Source organism: Hakea prostrata, chromosome 9, assembly GCF_041222555.1.
Source record: "Hakea prostrata isolate BN-2017 chromosome 9, UWA_Hpros_2, whole genome shotgun sequence".
Taxonomy (NCBI): Eukaryota; Viridiplantae; Streptophyta; class Magnoliopsida; order Proteales; family Proteaceae; genus Hakea; species Hakea prostrata.
The window spans coordinates 61,175,516-61,198,063 of NC_142608.1; the positions used below are offsets into that span (position 1 = coordinate 61,175,516).

The 22,548-nt window shown below is 37.5% G+C and overlaps 1 protein-coding gene across 1 annotated transcript in view; it reads left to right on the forward strand.

The window, feature by feature from the left end:
- Positions 1-435: 435 nt before the first annotated feature.
- LOC149005982 (uncharacterized) overlaps positions 436-22,548 on the forward strand; it is a 28,938-nt gene continuing 6,825 nt past the window's right edge. Inside the window, 3 exon segments of the mRNA XM_089136017.1 lie at positions 436-1,429; positions 7,010-9,526; positions 14,553-16,691. Coding sequence (XP_088992143.1) covers positions 9,030-9,526; positions 14,553-16,691 — 2,636 coding nt within the window. The 5' untranslated portion in view covers positions 436-1,429; positions 7,010-9,029.

Sequence of the window (22,548 nt, forward strand, 5' to 3'; positions counted from 1 at the left end):
TTCCAACTAGTAAGATCCTTGAAAACATGATATGAACCTTACATATTTGTATATGTAGGACTTCAACAGATTAACACCCCCTTCGTTCTGTTTAATCTATAATTGGATATAGTAATTTCCAATTCTGCTTTTCTTCTTTCAAGTTTCACTTTTTCTTGTGGTTTTTCTGTTGGAATTGATTTGAGACCCAGTTCCTATGTAGTGGATGCATTGCTTTATATTTCAATAGAGACTACATTAGGCATGAGCCGTTTGATTTAGTGACTTCAAAATGTCATTTCCATTTGGGCCTTAAAGATGTTTGTTCCCCAGTTTTGCCTATTTGATTTCTTCCCCTTCTATTTTCCTAGAATTTGTTTTGTTTAATCAGGTTGTTCAGTTGGGACTATACCTCTCTTGGCTCAAAATCTGGCTCAACACTTCTAAAGTATTTAATGAACAATAGTTATTGGGTAGAATGTTAATCCTTGAGCTTGGCTAGGTCTCCCAGCTAGTAAAGAACAACTTGGGGGAAAATTCATTAATTTACCAACTTCAGTGATAGCTAAAAGTGCTTGTAATAATGATTTGCAAACACCATCATCTTCCCTCCACATCGTAGCTTTGCTTGGTTCATAATTGGCTATGTGGGGCGGGGACCCCCTTAGGCAAGTTACTCAATCGGTTTCCTTTATCCTGTTGCATATTTCTGCAACTCAAGAAAAGAAAGGCTTCTATTCTTGTGAATTAGAAAGAACTGAGAAAACTTGTGCATAGAACTTGCTATCTTTTTTTTTTCTTTTTCAAGGTCAGATAAGAAATGAGTTAGAGATGAGATAGAGTATTCATCACTGTCCCTCTTAACCAACGAAAAATAGAAATTCGCTAATTTTTTATTGGAATTAAAAGGCTCTTTATATGACCACTTGATTGAATTGAAGTCTTGTACTCTTGTGGCTGTTTGCTGCATTATCGATTGAACAATGAGATTCATTAGACCCTGGTTGCTGTGAGAGGATATAAATGTTCTATTTTATGCAATAGTTGAGTATGATGCATAGTGATGGTATTGTCATAACATCTACTGGGATGGCAATGCATTTTCAGATAGCTTTGCCTTCTTTGGAGCTGACAATGATACTTGTACATGTACGACTTGACATTCAATACCTCTTGGAGGAATCCAGCCTGCATTTTATCTTTGTTTTTCTTGTTTCTTTCCCCTTCCTATTGGATTAAAAAATTCCAGTGTTTGAATTGTTTATCTCAATCTTTCTTTTCCCTCTAGAAAGCTACATCTGTTGATTTGGAACTTCGATTTACCGGTATCTGGGTCTGCATTCTCTTATGCAGGTTGGTGAGGCATTGCCGCTATCAGATGCATCCATGGATGTGGTCATTGGCACTCTTGTATTATGCTCTTCTGTAGATGTTAATTTAGCACTAGAAGGTATTTGTTTCTTAGTGCCACTTTTCCTAGTTTTACTCATATAAGTTGTCAATAATAGATTGTAACATTATTTTTTTTTTCAGTCTGACAACTAAATCTTATTTTGGAGTCATACATGCAGCAATTGCTTATTTTCAGTCAAATAGAAACTTATTTGATAAAGAATCAAGTAGTTTCTGAAGTTGAAAAGCCTATGCTTAATGTTTCTCCATCACTGCCAAGCAACTGATTTTTCTCCTCCCCCAGGAAAAGAGAGAAGTTATAAGTTTAACTTTTTATCTGTCTTGAAAGAAACCTTGGGTTTTTTAGTTTAACCTGAACCTTGATTGAAGAATAATGTTGTCTATTAAGTTTTGTAGAATGTGAAAGTCAACCTTACCTGAAAACCCAGGAAAGTAATTGTGTAACACTGTTAGCCTAATGAATCATAAGAAGCCCCATGCTAGATTATGAAACATGACAAATAGATTATGCTCATGTTCAAGAAAAGTGTAAGATACATATACGGTATCAGTTTTTTGAAAGTTCAAGGTAAAGAAAGCTTTAAAGAAGGATTATAAATCAGGGATGGAAGGTTGCTCATGCTGTCAGTGTCTCTGATCTCCTCACCTGCCCAACAGTCTCTCTTAGTTATTTCCCTATTAACTCATAGATACCAAGGCACTTGGGCAGCATGTCAATACCTCGCCCCATGAATCAGAATCTGCACAAAAAAAAAGAAAAAGAAATGCCTAGGCCAAATAATTGAGGCTTTCTCAAGTTCTCTCTTTCATGTAGGCACTCAAGAGAGAATCCGTGTTAGCGATCAAAAGAAAACCATTATTGGTTTGTTTACACTCATAGAAAGAACAAAATGACAACCGAACACATCATTATTGTATACACCTCATGTTCATCACCTACAGTTTCATTGTATAAGTTGAATGATTATAAAGTTGTTTCAGCACATATTACATAAGCATCATATATACCAAATCCTGATGGGATCGAACCATCATCCCCTAGATAACATCTAGGTGCTCTTCCCTTTGAGCTAAGGATTCACCTAAAAGCTCAATTCTAAAAAGAATCGTATTACAGACATAAAGACAAAAGAAGCATATATTGTAACACGTAACCAGATGAACTAGGTATATCAGGAAACTATAAAAAGAAAAAGTTATAGATCTTTCTTACTAATTATGACATTGAAGAATTGCAGTTAAAAATTGTGGCAAATAAACATGTTATCTAGTTATTGATTAACATGAGGGTTCTCTGCGCCTCCGTGTTGTGATGTTTGGTAATGCAGTCTCAAATACAAACCAACACCTGGAACTTCTAACAAATTCAATTTGTTATTTTAGGTGGTTGATCTGCTTCTTCAATCTATTATTAATTGTTTTATTTGGTTAGTGACCTTTGCTTGCTTTGAGGATTTCTTACCTTTAAAGCAACTAACGACATCAAATAGAGATAACAATCCAGTGAAACTTAGCCAACCCATTAGGAACTTAGAAGTGATGCAATAGTCCTTCTGATAAGGAGCAGAAACTATGAGAAGGGAAAGAAAGTTGGAAACTAGGTAGGTTGGGCAGATGAACTCACATGTCAATCCTTTTCCACGTCTGGGTAGTATTACCACTTAGCAGGTTAAAGATATATGGGGTCCAACTATCATCAATCAGGCTTACATCATATGCCGTCCTGTGAAAAAAAAAAGGAAAAGGGAATGGTTATCCACAGGTGACATGAAAACTAATAAAAAAATTGAGGCATCAAAACCAACATTACCATTAGGTTAACAACATTATAGGGTTTCTATATCGGATTGTTACTGAACCTATTGGTGATCCTATGTACATTAACAGTTAACTCTCTCTTCGCAAGGTTCATATCATGCTTTCAAGGATCTTACTAGCTGCAAGTGCTCTGGTTCAAACAGTGGGTTGGGAATTCTAGTTTCAATCACTAGAACCAAGGTATATGTAGAAACAAAATGAGGGCGTCAAACCAAAATGCTCATAAAGATTTCAACTATAAGCAGATCATCTTGTCTAGAGGATCATAATCAATATTAAAATCCACAGCAACTACAGATATTGTAATGCTACCAAAATGCTTATGTAGGAGGCAAACATGAAAAGATAGTCTCACACAATAAAACTAATAAGAAAGCTGCAACTATAGTTATTGTAATGCTTTAAAAAACAGTTGTTAAATTACACCTTTGTTCAAGTTATGGAGCAAGAGAGATCTTAAGACCTCAAATCATGAGTTAAAACCTGGAATACAAGAGATAGTCCAAATTATAAAGGGAAAAAAAACCTTTGTTCAAAGATAAGCATAGAAGATAGTGCACAAAGTCCTAAGAATCATATCTAAAGTGTTGAATTTCAAAGAAAAATCTAGTAAAAGCTCTTGATGTGGATATCAACAAAAAAAAATTAGATAACGAATGTATCCCCATAATAGTAGCTCCATGAACATGTAAGCTAAAATATTTCACTGTTCCAATCATAATAAAGTCTTCAGCATATACACATCTGAACATCAGTTTGACATAAATGGTAAAATCAATGAATTGTACTCTGTTATTTACTTCAATAGTTATAATTAACATAAACATTTTATTGCAAAGTATTAGTTATCAAAAATTCAAACCTATTACTGAGTTCATTTAAGCTTGTGCAGCAAGCTGATAAGTAGTTCACGAGCTATCCTAATAGTCTTGTAAAACAATACTGCATCATCAAGCTCAAGCTTAGATCTTTTGATTTCCAAGAGAACTGCGACATTTGGTAGGATAAAGAAAATACCCTCTTTTTTTATGAAGGATTAATTCCAATGACAAACTTTGCTCTTGGAATGCAGTCGACATGTCAAGAAGGGGTTAACTAGCTTTTGTTCTGTAAATCAACTTGAGCTATCTTCAGTGACTGCAGTAGCTACGTTAAAATGTGAAATCCTGTCAATCCAATACGTTAAAATGTGAAATCTTGTCAATCCAATTCCCAGCACCAGAGTAGGCGTGAGGGGAGTTGGTTTTCTTTGGATTTTACAGGATCACTGTGGCCTGCAAACTGAAAGCAACAGTAACTTCTTCAAGTGTATTTGTTCTTGTCCAGAATTCCAGTACAATACTTAGAACTACAAGGAGTAAAAACTAAGACAAAAGGATGAAAACAGCAGCAGCTCCATAAACGAGTAAATATAAATGCGCAAATGAGGAAAGAGAACCTAAGCAGCACAAATATTAATGAATCAAAATACTGTTAACTGAGATCATCAACATCAAAATCCAAGAAAAAGGATGAGCAAGAAAGGGAGAGACCCGAAATGGAGCTTCTAGAAGATCGTCTTCTAGGTTCACAGAGTAAATGACGAAATGAACGACGGGTTTTGGTTGAGGGTTTTTCAAATGATTTTGAAAACGTATAAACCAAGTGGTTCGTATATGGTTCACGGTTCGTAGGAATCAACCGCTCGGTTCACAGCAAAACCACCTTCTTTCCCTTAAAAATGGATGGACGGCTGCGATCTGTGGAATTTTGATCCAGCGGCTGGCTGAATCGTCCTGCGCATTATAAGCGCAGGACTGAAGCAAAATCGAATACAAACCCTTTTGGGGGTGGGGTGGGGGTGGAGCATAAAGAATTGTGAAATAGGCGGAAGGTCGAGATAACAACCAGGTTATAACAAAAGTTGTCGAACCCTATCATGTTGAGCCAACTGTCCAGGCTAAGTTGGTCGGGACAATGAACAACTTCAACAAAAAGAGAGTGGAAGGGGAGGCGTAACCCCCCAATGAAGCATAAAAATATACGATGAAAAATCCCTCGAGGGGATCGTTGGCTCTCTCTTCCTTACTCAGGAGCCAAATGCCCCTCGAGAAAATTGAAGTACCTCAAGAATCGGTTTGGTCCTTAGAAGTGAGAGAGCACGGGTAAGAAATCTAGGCCTGGGGAATTTTGCATATATTCAATGTGCATAGGTGTACGTTGTTATGCTTTTGTTCAAGTCAGGGCGGTGGCCTTCAATTTATTCTTATTAGTCTTAAAAGGGAAAGGACTGTGAAAGCCCCTCAGGAGTTGGAACAGGGGGCTAATAGAAGAAGTTTTGCACTTGGAAGATTGTGAAGGGACATAGGAATTAGGAAGGTTGGATTGTTTGGGAGAATCGAGGTAGAGGAAGATCCCGGTTGGTTCAGCAGAAGATTGCTTGTCCTCACTTGCATAACCCTCCTGGGCGGATTTTGTCTTCTTTTTTGGATTGTTAGGATGATCAAACTTAACTAGGCTTCTTAACCATGATATAAAAAAAAATTAAAAAAATTAAAAAAGAATTTAGAGGGTGGGAGGGAGCATGGGCAATCAAAAGAAGAGAAAGATCTGGAATCTGATCGGGAGCAGCAAGAATGGGACACACAAAGTACAAGCAACATGATTAAATGAGGTATTTATACCTTCTAAAAAATAAGGAGTGATTTCAATTAGACGGTTGAGTTACTCGAGGAACTATCATAACAAGCCGTCTTGTTAGGTGACGTGTAACGTCATAGCTAGGGCTAATGGTTGAGAAGCCTAATTGCTCAATCCATCCAGCTTGACGATAGCTGCCACTGCACGTTTCGGGGGCTACCGATATGGATAAGGTCGACAATTGGGTTAAGAATAAATGGACTCTGAACGAAAAGGAACTTTCCATTAAGGAGCCCAATCATAAAGACAATCATGCGCATGTAATCTAGGCACCTAGGAAACATGTGGATAATTATGCGTTTGATATTTACAACCTAAGAAACATATTTTGAACCACCTAGTATGGTGCCACATTATGGAATTCTATATTTAAATCACGTTTAATATGTCTTGTTGTTTTTGTTGTAGGGACTTTGTGCGTCATATTTCTTCTGTCTTGTTGACAAAATATGACATTACATGTTGATGTCGATCATAAGCCCGTATGCACCCCAGAAACAAGCCATGAAACAAACCCAACAAATTTGTGGGATGCGACTGCTATGACTGGCAGCTTGGTCAGTTGATGTGGCATGCTTTTGTTCATTCAGCATCACATAAGACAGTCCATTCCAAATAGAAGCATGAATTAAGAAGAAATAGAACAAAATACTGTTCACGTGTACTGTGTCACAGCCAACCTGCCTAATTTGGGAATGCTTTGTGGGCCTGTCAAGTGGAGAAAGATCCTAACTTAATTCTTCATGATTTTAGTATCTATTTTTTGAACGTGTATTTCATTTTAATAAAGTAGCATCTAATTTCATTTTGTTGCAATAGAAAATTAGACTTGCGGAGCCTCAGGTGAGTAAAATTGATGCTCAACAATTGTGGATGAGAGACCAAGAAATATCATAGGATGCAAGTTGAACATTCCAAACGCCTTGGGATCTTAGTTGATCTGATTTTCATCTTTTGTTTCTAAGCTTTATTTTTGCAACGACAGGGTAGTGTATGGGCGTTAGTGGCATCACTTCAATTTGCATAAATTCTTTCCCATGAATGTCAAGTCAATCTCAATGTATTGTTGCTTATTTTTGGGTAAATTTGTTGCTTATTCAATTCTGAATTTGCTTTACAGCCAAATGCACAAGTATCCCATTCTCGGATTTCCAATAGCTCAACCATGATCTTCCTCCAAGAAGAATTATGTAGGCTAGTACATAGCAGACAATGACTACAGAAGCACCATGGATGACGAAATGGAGTGATTATCAAAAAACATTGAATGAAGTATCCTCACAGAGTCCAGCTCGATTGGGTAATGTTAGAAATTCATTAGTATCTTTTTTTTTTCAACTTTTAATTACAGCTTTAAATACGACTAATTGTGATTGACCAGCTGATAATTGAGGCCATTCCAAAAGCTGCCTTGAGTCTTTGCTAATTGAAATTGAATAGATAAAAATTCATGTTGATATTTTCTTACTCATATGACAACTCATTCATATTTTGTAGTTGAGACACTAAGACTTTCAAACTGATATTTGACGAGGTAGTGCTACTAGCTTCTAGTTGAAGGAACATCACAGTTGTGTTGGTCATATCAGTGAACCATCTTCTTGAGTTTTATGTCAAACAAAGTGTTTTGGATTGACTGCATTGATAATTATTTATGTGGTAGTTTTCTTTCAAACCTATATCATTTTGCCCTATCAGACCTGGATCTAGCTTCTATAGTTTATGAGTTCCATTTTAGCTGAAATTCATTTTTATTTCTGCATGTTTCTGCTTTCATAGTTGTAGGTGTCCTTTATGCTACATAAACGCCAACTAGTAAGCAGTTCTACCCGCCAATCAAGGTGATTACCATGATATCTCCCTAAGATCTGCTTTCTTTTTGCACAAGATTTCATTAATCCCGTTGGAGAAGTATCTGAGAAAGTGAGTTTCAACGAAACATGGTTTTTCAATAAAATTTTCTTTGTAGGTAATTAGTGTTTATCTTATCCTACTATGTGAATTTTATATCATATCCTGCCTGCCCACCTACTATGTGAATTTTATATCCTATCCTGCTTGCCCACCTACTTGTCCAGGAATTTATGAGTTGGCTTCATGCTTTGGGGTTTGTTTTCTAGCTGATCAGGTGGTGATCTCTACGGTCCAGAGATGTCTTTGTTAGCATTAGACTGATTTTTGGTTGGACAACAGCCTTGAAGATGGGATTTTGAAAATTGGGATCCATGAGACTTTGGGTTTTTGGATTTAAGTTGAATAACTCAGACATGTGATTCTGTAAAGATATGTAATTGGGCAGGAATGGATATCATGAGTTGCAGCAGATTAGGGATTCAGCAGATTTCTTGTAAAAAAACAAACGTAACTGATTATAGATTTGGATATGCATAATACGATATGAATATATTTCAATCAAGCTCAAAACTTCTTATGATGAGTTTGACAAAATTTTGATTATATGGTCAATATAATACAATTTGTTTGTGGTTCTAATTATTGGGCTCATTGTAAGTCTCTCTGCCCTGAGAAAGAACCGAATTCTTGACTTTTTAGGTATGTATGTCCTTACAATAATTAATGGAAAAGAAAAAATAAAGGATACAGACACTGACTCCAGACAGGGAATCACAATTGGAAGTATCTGTCATGGGTCTAGATCATTCAAGCTCTTTTTCCACATTGGAGATCCTGTGGATGTGGTAGCTTTCTGTATTAGCTGGTCAATGGTAGTCTTGGGCGAAACTATGTTCTTTATTTTTTTGTTTTTCCCGTTTTTATTAAGTATTGTAGGGACGTGTACACTTAAAAGTCAACCTTCAGCTTATTTTACGGGGCAGAAAGAGTGACACTATGTAGAATTGCAGATTAACACGCTATCCTTTCCTTGTCCACTCATCTAATGCAAGGCGGGTGCGCGGAAGAAGCCTATTACTTTCCTTCGAAAGCTAATTATTGAAGCTGAATGGCTTCCAAAGATAACCAAGGACTCATAGGAATTTCTTGCAAGAAAATAACACTTTTGAGAGCCTCTCTTCTCTGCAACTGCAACTATGGTGCTAACAGATGAAGCTTCTTATACTTTCACCTTCACAATTGGGTTTTAACACTTTTGAGAGCCTCTCTTCTCTGCAACTGCCACTATGGTGCTAACAGATGAAGCTTCTTCTACTTTCACCTTTACAATTGGGTTTTCTAGTTACGATGTGTTCCTTAACTTCAGAGGAGAAGACACTCGAAATAATTTCACCAGCATCCTCAACATGTTTATGGAAGAAAGAGGAATCGATGTGTTTGTGGATAGCAAAAAGCTTTGGACTGGAGAAGCCATTGGACCAGCCTGCCTAAGAGCAATTGGTGGTTCCAAAATCTCCATCCCTATCTTCTCTCAACATTATGCAGAGAGCAAATGGTGTCTATTGGAACTATCTCAGATTCTTCACTGCCATGAAACTAATGGGCAATTGGTCTTACCCATATTCTTTGATGTTGAGCCTTCCCATGTTCGGAATCAAAGTGGAAGCTTTGAAGAAGCATTTCGGCGACATGAGAAGAATTTTGAATCCCATATCTTAGAGACTTGGAGGAAAGCTCTGAAAGTTATAGGAAGTTTGAAAGGAGAAGTTATTGACAAGAACACGTAAGTTTCAATCCCACTAATTATTTTTCTTTTTTAAAGATGAATCAAGTCTCGTTAATTTTAGTAGATAACCTACTCATTAGTACATTCCATGCTTTTCTGGCACTTTTCGATTATTTATGGTACTACTTGTTTGGTTTTTTTTTTTTTTAATCTTTTGTGCCCGCTTTTATTGTTGTATTATTTTTAATAAACCATTGGTTTATTAAGAAGTCGAAGAAATCAGATTCCAACTTTCTAGTACCTCTGGAACGGAATTGGGCACATTTGTTGCACTTTTATCAAACAAAGCCATTAATCAATCACCCAACTTTGAAACCCATTAATTAGATCCAAACCTTGTTCGAACTTAAAATTAATATGCTTTAAGTTCTTCTTTGGGTATTAACGTTGATGGTATAAGAATAAAAATTAGATATGTAAGTGAGGTTATTTTGGTCATTAAATAATTTAGGGGTATTTTGTCTTTTCATGTTTGAAATTAGAAAAACTTGACGACGGAAAATGGTGTCAATTGTTTTAAGACACAGACGCAATTATTGTTATCACATCCCTCCAACTGGTACCCTATCTGGAATACTCGGAGGTATGATCCACAACTTCGAAGATCAAGTTTATGAACGATCATTTTAGCACAATAACATAATCAATAGCAATAACAAATCATTGTATTCAAGTAATTTAATAATAAAATCAAGAAAGGATTTCAAAACAATCACAAAAAAACATCAAAATGCGAAAATAACGAGATACTAATCAAAAGATAACTGTAGAGTATAGCGGAAATATACCCTACAACAAATGCGGAAGGTAGATCGAAATCTAAAGCAAAGTCTAAAGCTATCAGAATTAAAATATAAGTCTAGAAGAACAAAGTAAACTAGTTAAAATCTTTTGTCGGGCTCCCCTTCTTCAATCTTCATCTTCTTTATTGTATGGTTGTGCTCTTGTAACTTCGGGTCAGCTTCTAGCTCATGATCCCATCAGCAAATAAGACGATGCTGGCTGCCGATAGAAATCGTCAATGCAATTCAAACTTGTGTACTGGTCACACCATTGGTCATGACCTTCTCCAAGAATTTCTGAAGCTATACCATGTAAGGAAGGGTCCTTCGTACCGTAGCACGGGTTCTCTTCCGATTCTGCAAAAGCATTTAAAAATATGTCCCCGAAGGGTAAGCTCAAAAAGAACTTAGCAAGTAGTCCAATCACAATAAACATCTTCAAGCAGTTCAAAGCAAACAAGATGCAATGATATGAGACAATGTATGCAAATATGTTTCTAACTCTATATATGCTGTCTCTACAGGCAGACACACTTTAAGTCATAGCACCAAACTCCTCTGTGTAGGTCTCAAATCACTTTCCCTCAGTATTCCTGGCATTTTGGGTTCTCCATTGGTAATTGGGTCCTGCATCCTTCTCGGACATTCCATGGCTGGGGTTTAGGTCACCATTCTCTCACATCACCATTGGTTTGAGTATTGGTGTGTGTACAGGGTTAATCTTAGCCCAATGCAAGTCATCTACTGAGTCATATCTACTTAAGGTAAGATACGTCCATTCCTCGCTTCCCGCGATCCTTTCCGGTACCTTTGCCACTAGAGTCACCGTCTCCTTCCTGGCTACATAGACTCTTAACCTTATTGGTCATCCACACATAGTAAACGAGAAGCTCTTGCGCACTCTCATGCTTCTCGCAATCTCCAGCGCCCACGAGCCCAAGTCTACCACATGCAACGCAACTAATGAATGACCCCCACAATGTGATTCATGTCCTCTCACGGGTTGATTACTAGCCTTGAGCGCCCACAAATTCCTATTGCTGCCACGAGTCACTCGGTCTCAATTCCCCTTCCTATAGGATCAAATCTGACAGGGGTTTTCTAGCCAAACACTTTTAGACATGCCCTAGGAATATCAACCAGTAGTTAGAGAAAGCGCCAAAGAGCACCATAAGAAAACGTCTCATACCACCTCCACTGGTGTCCAAAGATAGAAACGCCAAAAGGGCATTCCCATTCCACAACTACAACCTAGGCATTCACATCATATCTTGATTCCATACATATCACATTCACATTCACATCATAGTCCAATCACATTCACATTATTCAACAATCAATTCTAATATGTAAATCTCAATATGAACATGCTACTGTAGTTACAGAAGTAATATAATGTAAAGAAAGTAAAACAGCAGTAGCCAACTCATGCATTCGAATCATATCATAATAAGTATGTAAATATGCATATTGTGAGTAAACGTACTCACCTCGAATTCTGAATCTATAACCTTCAAGTGAGAGATCAGAAAACAAATCCAAATTCACCTAAACAAGCTTAAGCAAACATGTATAGACCATAAGAAAGAAATCCAAAAGATTGGAGTCGAAACGGATGCAAACAAAGCAAAAATTCAGCTACAACACTATGGGCTGATTGGCTAGGTCTATTGGGCAATCGACCCAGTGAACAGTACGGAACATGAACCTGAATTTTGATCCAAAACTCAACTTCCAGGATTCAAAACATGCCGAAATTTTAAGGGAAACTCTAGAACAATAGTCTAAGACTATCTAGCATAGTTTAGACATCAACAATGATCAAAAAAATAGAATTCTAGAATGCCAATACATACAGTACTTTTCCTTAAGGTATTTGAACGCCCCCTTTAGTGCAGACTGGGTTTGACCTTGACGTTCTCACCTCCAAGATACAACAACTCCTTAGATCTGAAGGCTAGCACTCCAACAGATACGACTTGCTGAGGAGATACGATGGTAGCAGCACAGGAATGAAGAAAACAAACGGAATTTCTCTAACTCTAGATTTCTGTTTTTTCACCAAAATGAGAGTGAGACTTTTGTTCAGAGCTTCACCTCTATTTATATGCTCGCATGGACTCCTTCAGAGAGCTACATCTGTACGTAAGGTCACCTTCAGAGAGTTGTGACTCTATGATCAGACACCTCCCTACAACAAAACCCAAAATCGGGTTTTCTGGATCCACGACCCACGTCCCCAAGTCCCATCATAGACACTTAATATTATTTATATAATATTATAAATAATATTATAGAGCCCCATGGCCTAGTTAGATTAGGATTGACGGACCACAACTGCAACCACGCACGACTCGGTCCAGCTCGGTGCATGCACATGATCCACACTTAACTCTCTATCGGCATACACCCCACTTAGGATCTATATATGTATATATAAACCATATAATCATTAGCTCCATCCGATGTGGGACTAAACACATATGGTAAATAAAATTACCTAATATATATGCCGAATTGCCAAAATCCTTTGATTGGAATCTATACATCCAGAAGAGTCCTATAGAGTGAGAATTAAACAAGAGTCCTAAAACAAAACTAACAGTCCGTGAATTCTACAGAGAGGCTATAAAGAATGAGAATTCACTCTAGAGGAATAATAACAGTAGATCATAGTTAGAAACTAACATAGGAATGAAACTAACATGGTTTGAAATTAAAAAAAAAAAATAGAATGATCACACATTCATGAAGATCTCACAAGATTTCTTCTTAAAATCAATTTGTGTAGATCATAGAAGCATTGGAGTGAATGGAGATTCACTCACAACTACATAGATTGAAGAAGAGATATTTGCAATGATACAAAACCATCTTCATAATCATAGAGATGAAAAGGAATCAATTAGAATAATAGATCAATGAAAGATTATGAGTGATTACTAACTTTAATGAAGAATGATCGGTGGAAAACTTGAGAATTTGCAAAGAATCTTCCACAACACCAAACTGAGGGCTTGAGAAAGGCTTCTCATGTTCACTTGAGGCTTAGGAACATAATGGGGCCAAAAACCACGTAGTCCCATTAAATAAAGCTTCAAAAACCCTAAAATCAGAGATTTTACATTTAAGCCCCTATCACTGTGGGTCGATTGGCCCAGTCAACCCAAACAGTCGACCCAGGCTGACAGCAAGCCCAAATCAGGGAATTGAAGCTCCAAACCTCAAGATTTTCAATGGGATTTCTCTCAACTCAACAAGCAACTTACCTAGCATTGCGGGACCTTCCAAAACATGTCCAACTAGGCCCAAGTCCAGCAACCAAACTCTTCAACGCTAAGATGTAGTTCACTTCCAAAACAGAAAATGTTTCCAAAAGGAAACCCCATCATCAATCTCCATGGGTTTTGATTCAAACACCATGTCTTCCATTGAGATGGCCCACAAAGACTTTTTCCTTTACTTCGGGTGTTCGGATCTACACTAAGGGAGAGGTCTTAACCTGACTTCCTAGGACCTTCCAAAGATATCAACACTGTACTCAAGATCCAACTTCAAGTTCAAACATCAAACAAATTCTTTTTCATCCAAAACAAATAGGGTGTCCAGGTTAGGGTTAGGTGGGATTTCACAATTGCACTAAGAAAACTCATCATTAATTTTTTTTTCTTCCTTGTGTGAAGCAAGTCTTGCTATTATATTTAAGATTTATGGAGTATCTTTCTTTTTTTTTTCTTCTTCTTTTGGTTGGGGCAAAGATTTAAAGATTATCTATTAATTAGTTCATTCCATGATTTCTAGCTAATTTCTAATTGTTTATGGTAGTTATCACTAGTGGTGTTTCATAGACTCTTTAGCTAGGGTAAATGTGTGTTGTTATAGTACATCACCTAATAGTGTTTATTTTTGACTAATTTCCAACCAAGTCGCATTGAAACATGACCTTGACCCCACCCCCAACACCCCAATTAACTTTGGGAGCAAATTTTTATCCATACCTTATTAAAGCTCAGGGAGATTTAGGGTCGGTTTTCACCCCCTACTCTAGGGTATGTTTGTATGGTCATAACCTTACTTTATAATATATTTTATTCCAATTTGTACATGTACTCAATTTCCACTAATATTTATCTTTTATAGCTATGCATTCAAAAACAAAATGTAATTTATTTTTTACTTGGTATTTTCTGACCTATTTAAATTGCATTTTAATTATTTTTTTGGATATTAAATGATTGCAGGGATCATGCAAATGTAATTAAATCAATCGTAAAAAGGGTGTCTGATGAACTGGTCAGTAGTACCCACTTAGATGAATGTAATTATGCTGTTGGTATGGATCAACGCATAGGTAATCTATTATCCTTACTAAATTTGGATTGCAATGATGTTCAATTCATAGGAATTTGTGGTCCAGAAGGTATTGGGAAGACAACCATTGCTGAGGCTCTCTATAATCGCATCCTTCCAAAGTTCAACCGGCATAGTTTTATTTCAGATGTAAGCAAACAAGAAATGCAATGCAGGGGTCTTGCATCTTTACAGAAGAGGCTTCTTAAAGACATCTTCAAAGAAGATTACCTTTACATAAGTGACCATCATAGAGGAAAAAGAGTGATTAAAAAAATGCTCTGCAAAGAGAATGTTCTTCTTGTACTTGATAATGTGAACAGCAAAGAACAAGTAGCTGCGTTGGCTGGGGAGTTCAATTGGTTTGGTCCAAGGAGCAAAGTCATCATAACTACAAGAAATGAATATATCTTAAAGGTGGCTAAAATTGATAAGGATAACATCTATTGGCCTATAGAGCTGGACGATGAGGAATCTCTACAGCTATTTAGTTTGCATGCTTTTTCAATGAAAGCACCTCCTAGAGATTATACGAAGCTTTCCCGTGATGTAACACGTTATTCCAGAGGATTGCCTTCAACTCTAGAGGTATTGGGGTCTCACTTGTCCGACATAAGAAACAGACAAGAGTGGAATAGTACGGTACGAAAATTGAGATCGGGTAAAGTTTCTATCTCCAATCTTGCATCTTTACGTCCAGAAAGAAGGAATAATTCCCTTGGTGGACGATCACCTGGTCATGGAAAGAGGGGAAATAGCAGCATTGTTGCTAAAGCATCCAGAGTCTTCAAAGGATGCATTTTGGATCGAAATGCCTCTGCAACCAATGATAGAGTTGGTAATGAGCACTTCACACTTTCAGGGATTTATCAAGCTGCAATATCTAAATTCACCAAAAACCCAATGGGCTCCGAGGTGATCCGTAGAGCTGGTAAGCGATTCAAAATATCAGAAATCCAAGCTGCAACAAATAATTTTGACAAATCATTGGTAATTGGATCTGGTGGTTTTGGAAATGTTTACAAGGGTAAACTTTATGATGGCACTGTGGCAGCATTCAAGCGCAGGAATCGGCAGTCTGCACAAGGTCAAGAAGCATTTGAAAGAGAGATGTTTGTGTATGAACATATGGAAAATGGGAGTCTCAGAAATGAGAACTTGGTTTCCATAATTGGGTTCTGCGAGGAAAACAATGAGCTGATTATAGTGTATGAGCATATGTCACATGGGAGTCTCAGGAATCATCTGTGTGAGTGTGGTTACCCACCAATGACATGGAAGCATAGATTAAAGATTTGCATAGGTGTTGCTCGTGGGCTACACTGCCTCCACTCATTGGGAGAATGTGGTATTGTGCATAGGGATATTAAGACAACCAACATACTATTGGGTGATAACATTGTATCAAAGATTGCAGATTTTGGATTATCAAGAACAGGTCCTGCACCAGAATTTACCCATCATGTTAGTACTGTTGTAGCGGGAACCATGGGATATTTAGCTCCAGAATACTTGTCCCATGGACTCTGGAGTTCAAAAACTGATGTTTTCTCTTTTGGTGTAGTTATGTTTGAGGTTGTTTGCGGTCGATCAGCATTTGATAAAAATCTACCAGAAGATCAGCGCAACCTAACAAAATGGGCACTTCAGCGTGAAAGACAGAGATCACTTGAGACCATTGTGGACTCACGACTTGAAGGAAACTACTCATTAGAATCATTAAATAGATTCTTTGATATTGCACGGAATTGCCTTGAAGGTTACTGGAGCGTCTATGGATCTGAGTCAACAGTTTCTATGCCTGAGTTTGATTTTAATTCTCATCCGAATTCTAAATTTGAAAACCTGTGGAAGAATCGACCCACAATGGGTGAAGTGGTGCGAGATTTGGTGTACGTCTTGCGGCTGCAGGAAGCTTGGTTAAGAAATGGTGGGGAAGAAAGCTCTGAGTCTGAGATTTCAAGAAGGATCGGAATCAAATCGGACTTGGATAGATATGAAGATTTTAGTTCGGAATTGTTGCCGAGATAGTGAATACCCTTGCAAGGCCGCATGGAAACCACGAGGCAACAGGGAAGGTGACTCAGGTGGAGAATCCCCGCCAAGCGATTCAGAGCAGATGTATGCCGTCGTTCCTGAGGGACTTCCAAACAAATTAGTCGCGGGAGGTTGCTGATGATTAGCAGCTCTTAGAGTTGAAGAATTGCTGAAGTTTCTTTTTCTGTTATTTGCTTTCTGTTTTGTTGTAATATAGTAGTCTAGGGTCATATGTGTCATTTCATATGTATTGGGGATATAAGAGTCTAACGTGAATGGTTGTAAAGGTATTATACTCTCTCTGCTCAGCAGTATATATCCTTTTTTTTTTTTTTTGGTAACCATATATATCCTATCTTATGCTTTAGGGTTAAGTTCATTTGACATATTCTTTGCTGTCCTGGTTCTACGAGAGAGAGGGTTATGTTCTCTGTTCTTCGTTGGAGGTGCTCTGCGACTGCTCAAGAGAAGTGCTCAAGCTTGAAGATACTTGAGTTTTAAGGCTTCATAACTCATAGAAGGCACTGGTGCTTATTGTTCCTTAGTTGGGCGTTGAAGAGAGCAGCAGGTCTACATGTTCAAGGTGTATTTTTATCTTGCTTGTGTTGTATCTCTTGGTTCATGTCTTGTGAGCTCTTGTGAGTAGATATAGTGATGTAACCTTTTTCTCTGATCTTGATTAGTGCAATACTTGATGAGTCTTTGTACTCATCCTTAGATGTAGGTCTTTAAGACGGAACCAAGTAAAATCCGTGTGTCTTGTTTCTTTGATTGCATTATCTTCCATATTTCACTGCAAATAGGCACTGTATCCCTAACATGTTTGCAATTGCATATTTGTTTGTTTGCCCATGAGGGATTAGGGATTGCCGTTGATAAAGGGACGAACAGTGAATGAATGAAGCTATGAAGTATTAAGTCCTAACTCTCTGTATCGTCTTCTTTCCTAGCTCGTTTATTCTATTTGTCACCCAATATCTCTCTGCTCTTATCGGATAGGGTATCCTAATCCCGATATGGTTGGAAATCAAATGAAATTAAAATCACTTGAGAAATTGTAAGGAATTGGGTGATATTGTGTATTGTTTACCAAAATTAAAGTTGAATTACCCTCGTAGAGATGGGTGAAGGGAAATTCCTTCACCCATATTTTTCCTTGCTTTCTTTCACCATTGGACAAGAACCTGATTGATGATAGCAGACATGCTCGGAATCCATTGTTGGAGAAGATGATCTCATTCAAACTATAAAATCAATTTGTGGCCACCTTTTGACCCTCATTGACTTCCTCATCTCTGCCAACAACTATTTTCCATTTTTCCTCAATCTTCACTTGTCCCAATTCCATAAGCTCTAGTGATTCTCTTTTTGTTTTATTAGGATTAGAATATACGCCATGGCATTCACTAAATACGATTGCAAAGCTTACAGTCCATCTAGATTCTAGATGGATTGTAGGACCCACATCAGGAATAAGGGGAACCAATTTCTAGAATTGAACTTCCTGAACAAGTTCATTTATGAAAAATTGTCAATAATAGTTTTATAATCAAAATTTCTTTTAAAAACGTTCGTTAATTTTCGTACAAAATTTGTATATAATTTCATTATAGATGGCAAGCGGGGTTACTTTATGAGTTTTGAAATTTTAGTCAGATGAGTGATTAGGTTTCTTCTGTGGTCCCTTCAGGCTGGAGGGGGTCTTTGTAAGCATTTGGTTTTGGGGAGGTACACACCAATTTCATTGAAAATGGAGGGGACTTATGTTAAAATACAAAAATTTAATTTTTTTTACTTGGTGTTTTCTTATCCATTATAAATGTTGCAATTATCTTTAATAAAAAAAGTCATAGGTGGGACCCTAATGAGACCCACACAATATGTATGGCGAAATAGTATTGGTGCTTCCCTAATCTGGACTTCCATTATTCGCCCCCCCCCATTGAATTCTCGTTCCGCCCCTGTAGGCGAGCTAAATTAGTTTGGCTCGGGAAGCAAAGACATAATAACTACAAGATACAAACATATCTTAAAGGTGGCTGAAATTACGGAGGATAAAATTTATTGGCTTAAGAGCTGGTCAATGAGGAATCTCTACAGCTATTCAGTTAGCATACTTTTTTCAATGAAAGAACCTCTTGAAAATTGTCTAAAGCTTTTTCTTGATGATGTGACACATTATTTTAAAGGATTTGCCTTTTAACTCTAGAGGTATTAGGGTCTCACTTATCGGTCATAAGAAGCAAAGAAGAGTGGAAAAGTACATTACAAAAATTGAGATCAGATAAAACTTCTACCTTCAATCTTGCATCTCTACATACAGAAGAAGGAATGAATTATTCCCTTGGTCTGCGTCCACCAGGTCATAGAACATGGGAACTAGCAACGATGTTGCTAAATCATCCAAAGTCTTTGGAGAATGTATGTTGGATCTAAATGCATCTGCAACCACTAATAACAGAATTGGTAATAAGAATTTGTTCGTGTTTCTAATTCTTGGGTTCAATGTAAGTCTCTCTGCCATGGAGAAGCCGCCGGATTCTTGTCTTTTTTGGTGAAGAGCTTTATTCATTTAAAAGAAACCCCTGGGATACAAAGTACCAATTACATCAAAGTGCAAAAGCCAAAGACGAAAGGGGGGGGAGAGAGCGAAAAATAAGATGCCCGAGAGCGCCATAGAGCTAATCTATCGCTCGAGTTGCCTTCTCTATGAGTATGATTTACAATTAAAACATCAAACAGAGAGGAAAGGCTGAAGATATCATGTATATAATGACCGATCTTCCAAGGTGGAGTCTCCACTTCTTGTTAATCGATTAACAACACTTCATTGTCACTTTCAATAATTACTTGCTTTAGATTGAGAGAGATAGCCGCTTTAGACCTTCTCGAATTGCAGCAGCTTCCATTTGAATGGCTTGTGAGTTTCCTCCTTTCGGAAGAGGTGAAGAGAGTGTGACCCAAGTGATCACGAGCAATACCACCAAATCCCACGAAAGCTTGTTGGAACCCTTGCTGATTGCAGATCCATCAACATTGATTTTGATGTAATGCAAAGGAGGTGCACTCCATTTAATGCTTTTGAACTCTTTTCTTGATTTGCTATGCTGATGAAGGGCTAGATGCTCTGCAGCTGTTGATCGAGCAGATCTCCATATATGATATGGATTACTCACTGGTCTAGAGTAAACAGCATTATTGAAAGCCATCCAAATGTGCCACAGCATGAGTAAGTGTTGTATGAGTTCCTCCAATGCTGAATTGTTTCTTCTTGCTAAATTTAACCACTGAGAAATCTGATCTATAAGATTTGTGGATTGATTCCACCAACAAATTCTGAGCTTTGACCATACCTGTTTGGCAAAGTGACAATGAAGAAAGATATGATTAGTAGTGGCCCTTTCTTGTGAACAGAGTGAGCAAATATCATTGATTCTACACCCTCTTTCAGATAAAAGAGCGGGTGTGGGGAGCTTTCCATGTAGCAGTTTCCAAACAAAATGAATTACTTTGGGAGGCAGTGGGAGGTGCCATAAGACAAGCCATGGTATTGAAGGACTTTGATTATGATTTTCCGAAAAAAATCTATAAGCTGAAGCAACTGTAAAAATGCCAGTTGATGTTTTCTCCCACATAATTTTGTCTTGACAACTCAATAATGATAATGGAATGCTAAGAATTTTTTCTGCCAAATCATTCGGCCACCAATCTCTGACCTTGTCCTCATTCCATTTAGTTGTTTCAGTATCTATAAAGGAAGATACTAGGTTAGGGGACTCACCTGGAAGTGGCAGTGGAGCTTGAAGAGCTGGAGTATCTGGATCCATCTATCCATCCATGGATTGATGTTATTGCCATTGCCAACCATATGCATAATGCCGGTAGCATCAAGTCTTTTACTTTGATAATGGATCTCCATCCCCATGATGCATTAATAGGAGTCGTGGCTTGCGAAAGTTACAATTTCTGAAGTATTTTTCCTTCATTAATTTGTACCAAAGTGATTGCTTACCAATTATAAGTTCCCAAGCTCTTTTAGCAATAAGAGCAAGATTCCACATTTCCATATTTTTGATGTTAAGACCTCCCAATCTCTTAGGTTTACAAATTGTGTTCCAGTTGATGGAGTGAAAGTGAGATTTTTCTCCATTTGACCAAAAGAAATTTCTATTGGAAGAGTCCAACTCATTGAGGATTTTCTTTGGTAAGATGAAACATGACATGTAGTGAGAGGAAGAGCTTGTGTGACTGATTGAATAAGAACTGTTTTGCCCTGAGCTTAAGAGTTTTGCTTTCCATCCTCAGTCTAAGATTCACTCTTTGAATAAGATTTTGACAATGATGTTGCTTGATCTTTCCACTAAACAATGGGATGCCGAGATAGATGTCAAGATCGAGTAGGAATGATATTGAACTTTTCAGCAAGAAGATTTCTAGTTTGGTTTGGAGTGCTCTTGCTGTAATGAGCTCGCTTTTCTGTCTATTTAGTTGTTGACCGAAGCTAGACAATATTTATTTATGACCTTCGGAAATTGGTTAGCTTCAGAGATAGTTGCTTGACCAAATAGAATGAGGTCATCAGCAAGCTAGTGTGAAATGCTTTCTCCTCCCTTGCAGTTTAATACCTCTAATCTTCTTGCTTAATCGCTTTTTCTAAGTGACTTGAGAGTAGTTCCCACATAGAACAAAAAGATAAGAAGATAGAGGGTCTCCTTGTCTTAGACCTCTAAAGGGGTGAAAGAATCTAGAGGGTTTACCATTGATAAGGATGGAGAATTGAGGGTGGTTATGCGAACATGATCCACTTAATCCAATTTAAAGGAAATCCATAAGCTTTAAGAACTCTCTCCACAAATGACCATTCCATTCTCCAAAAGCTTTACTCATATCAAGCTTGATAGCCATTATGCCTTTCTTCCCTTTTTTCCTTTGATTTATCTTGTGCATGATTTCATGGCCAATCAAAATGTTGTCTTGAATATGTCGCCTTTTATGAAACCATTTTGATTGAAAGAAATGAGATGGGGCAAGATCAATTTGATTCTGCTCACCATTAGCTTAGAAATGATTTTGTATGTAACATTACATAAGCTAATGGGCCTGAATTCATTGACGGTTGGAACATCAACTTTGGGGATAAGAGAAATGAATGTTTGATTGATTTGTCTGAAGGAGCAGTGTCAAAGAAATGTTTTACATGCTCAATTAGATCAGATTTGCACAAGCTCCAACTGGATTGAAAGAAGCCACTTGGAGAAGCCATCGGCCGGTGATTTCGGACTAGAGATCTGCAGTGCTTCAAATATTTCACTTTCGGTGAAAGGTTTGGACAAGAGCTGAATATGATCCGAGTTGATTCTGTTTTGGATGGCTCAAAGTAGGAGTCTTCAAAGACGATTGGATGATGAGTAGCTCTTTGAAATGATTTATGAAGCTTCTTCAATTTCACTCGATCATGAAGGGAGCTTCCTTGAAATTAAGACATTTGATTCTTTTCGGCTCTTCTTTTCATAGTTGTGAGATGAAAGAAATGAGTATTTCTATCACCATATAGGTTCCATTGAATTCTTGATTTTTGTTGCCATTTAGTGCTGATTTGATTTAGGTTAATCAAGAGCACCAAGGTGATTTTCTCTAATTTCCCACGATGTATCTCTTAAATTAGGAGGATATTTCATAAGAGCTTCAATATCCAATCTAATTTGAGATTCTCTTTATGTAGTCTCCAACGTGACTTGTTCCATAAGTATAATTTCCTGAGGTATTAGTTTTGTGACTAACCGAAATGAGGGAGAGCCTCTCAATGGAATATTCCAATATTGATTGACAAGATCAAAGAAGTGGGCTCTA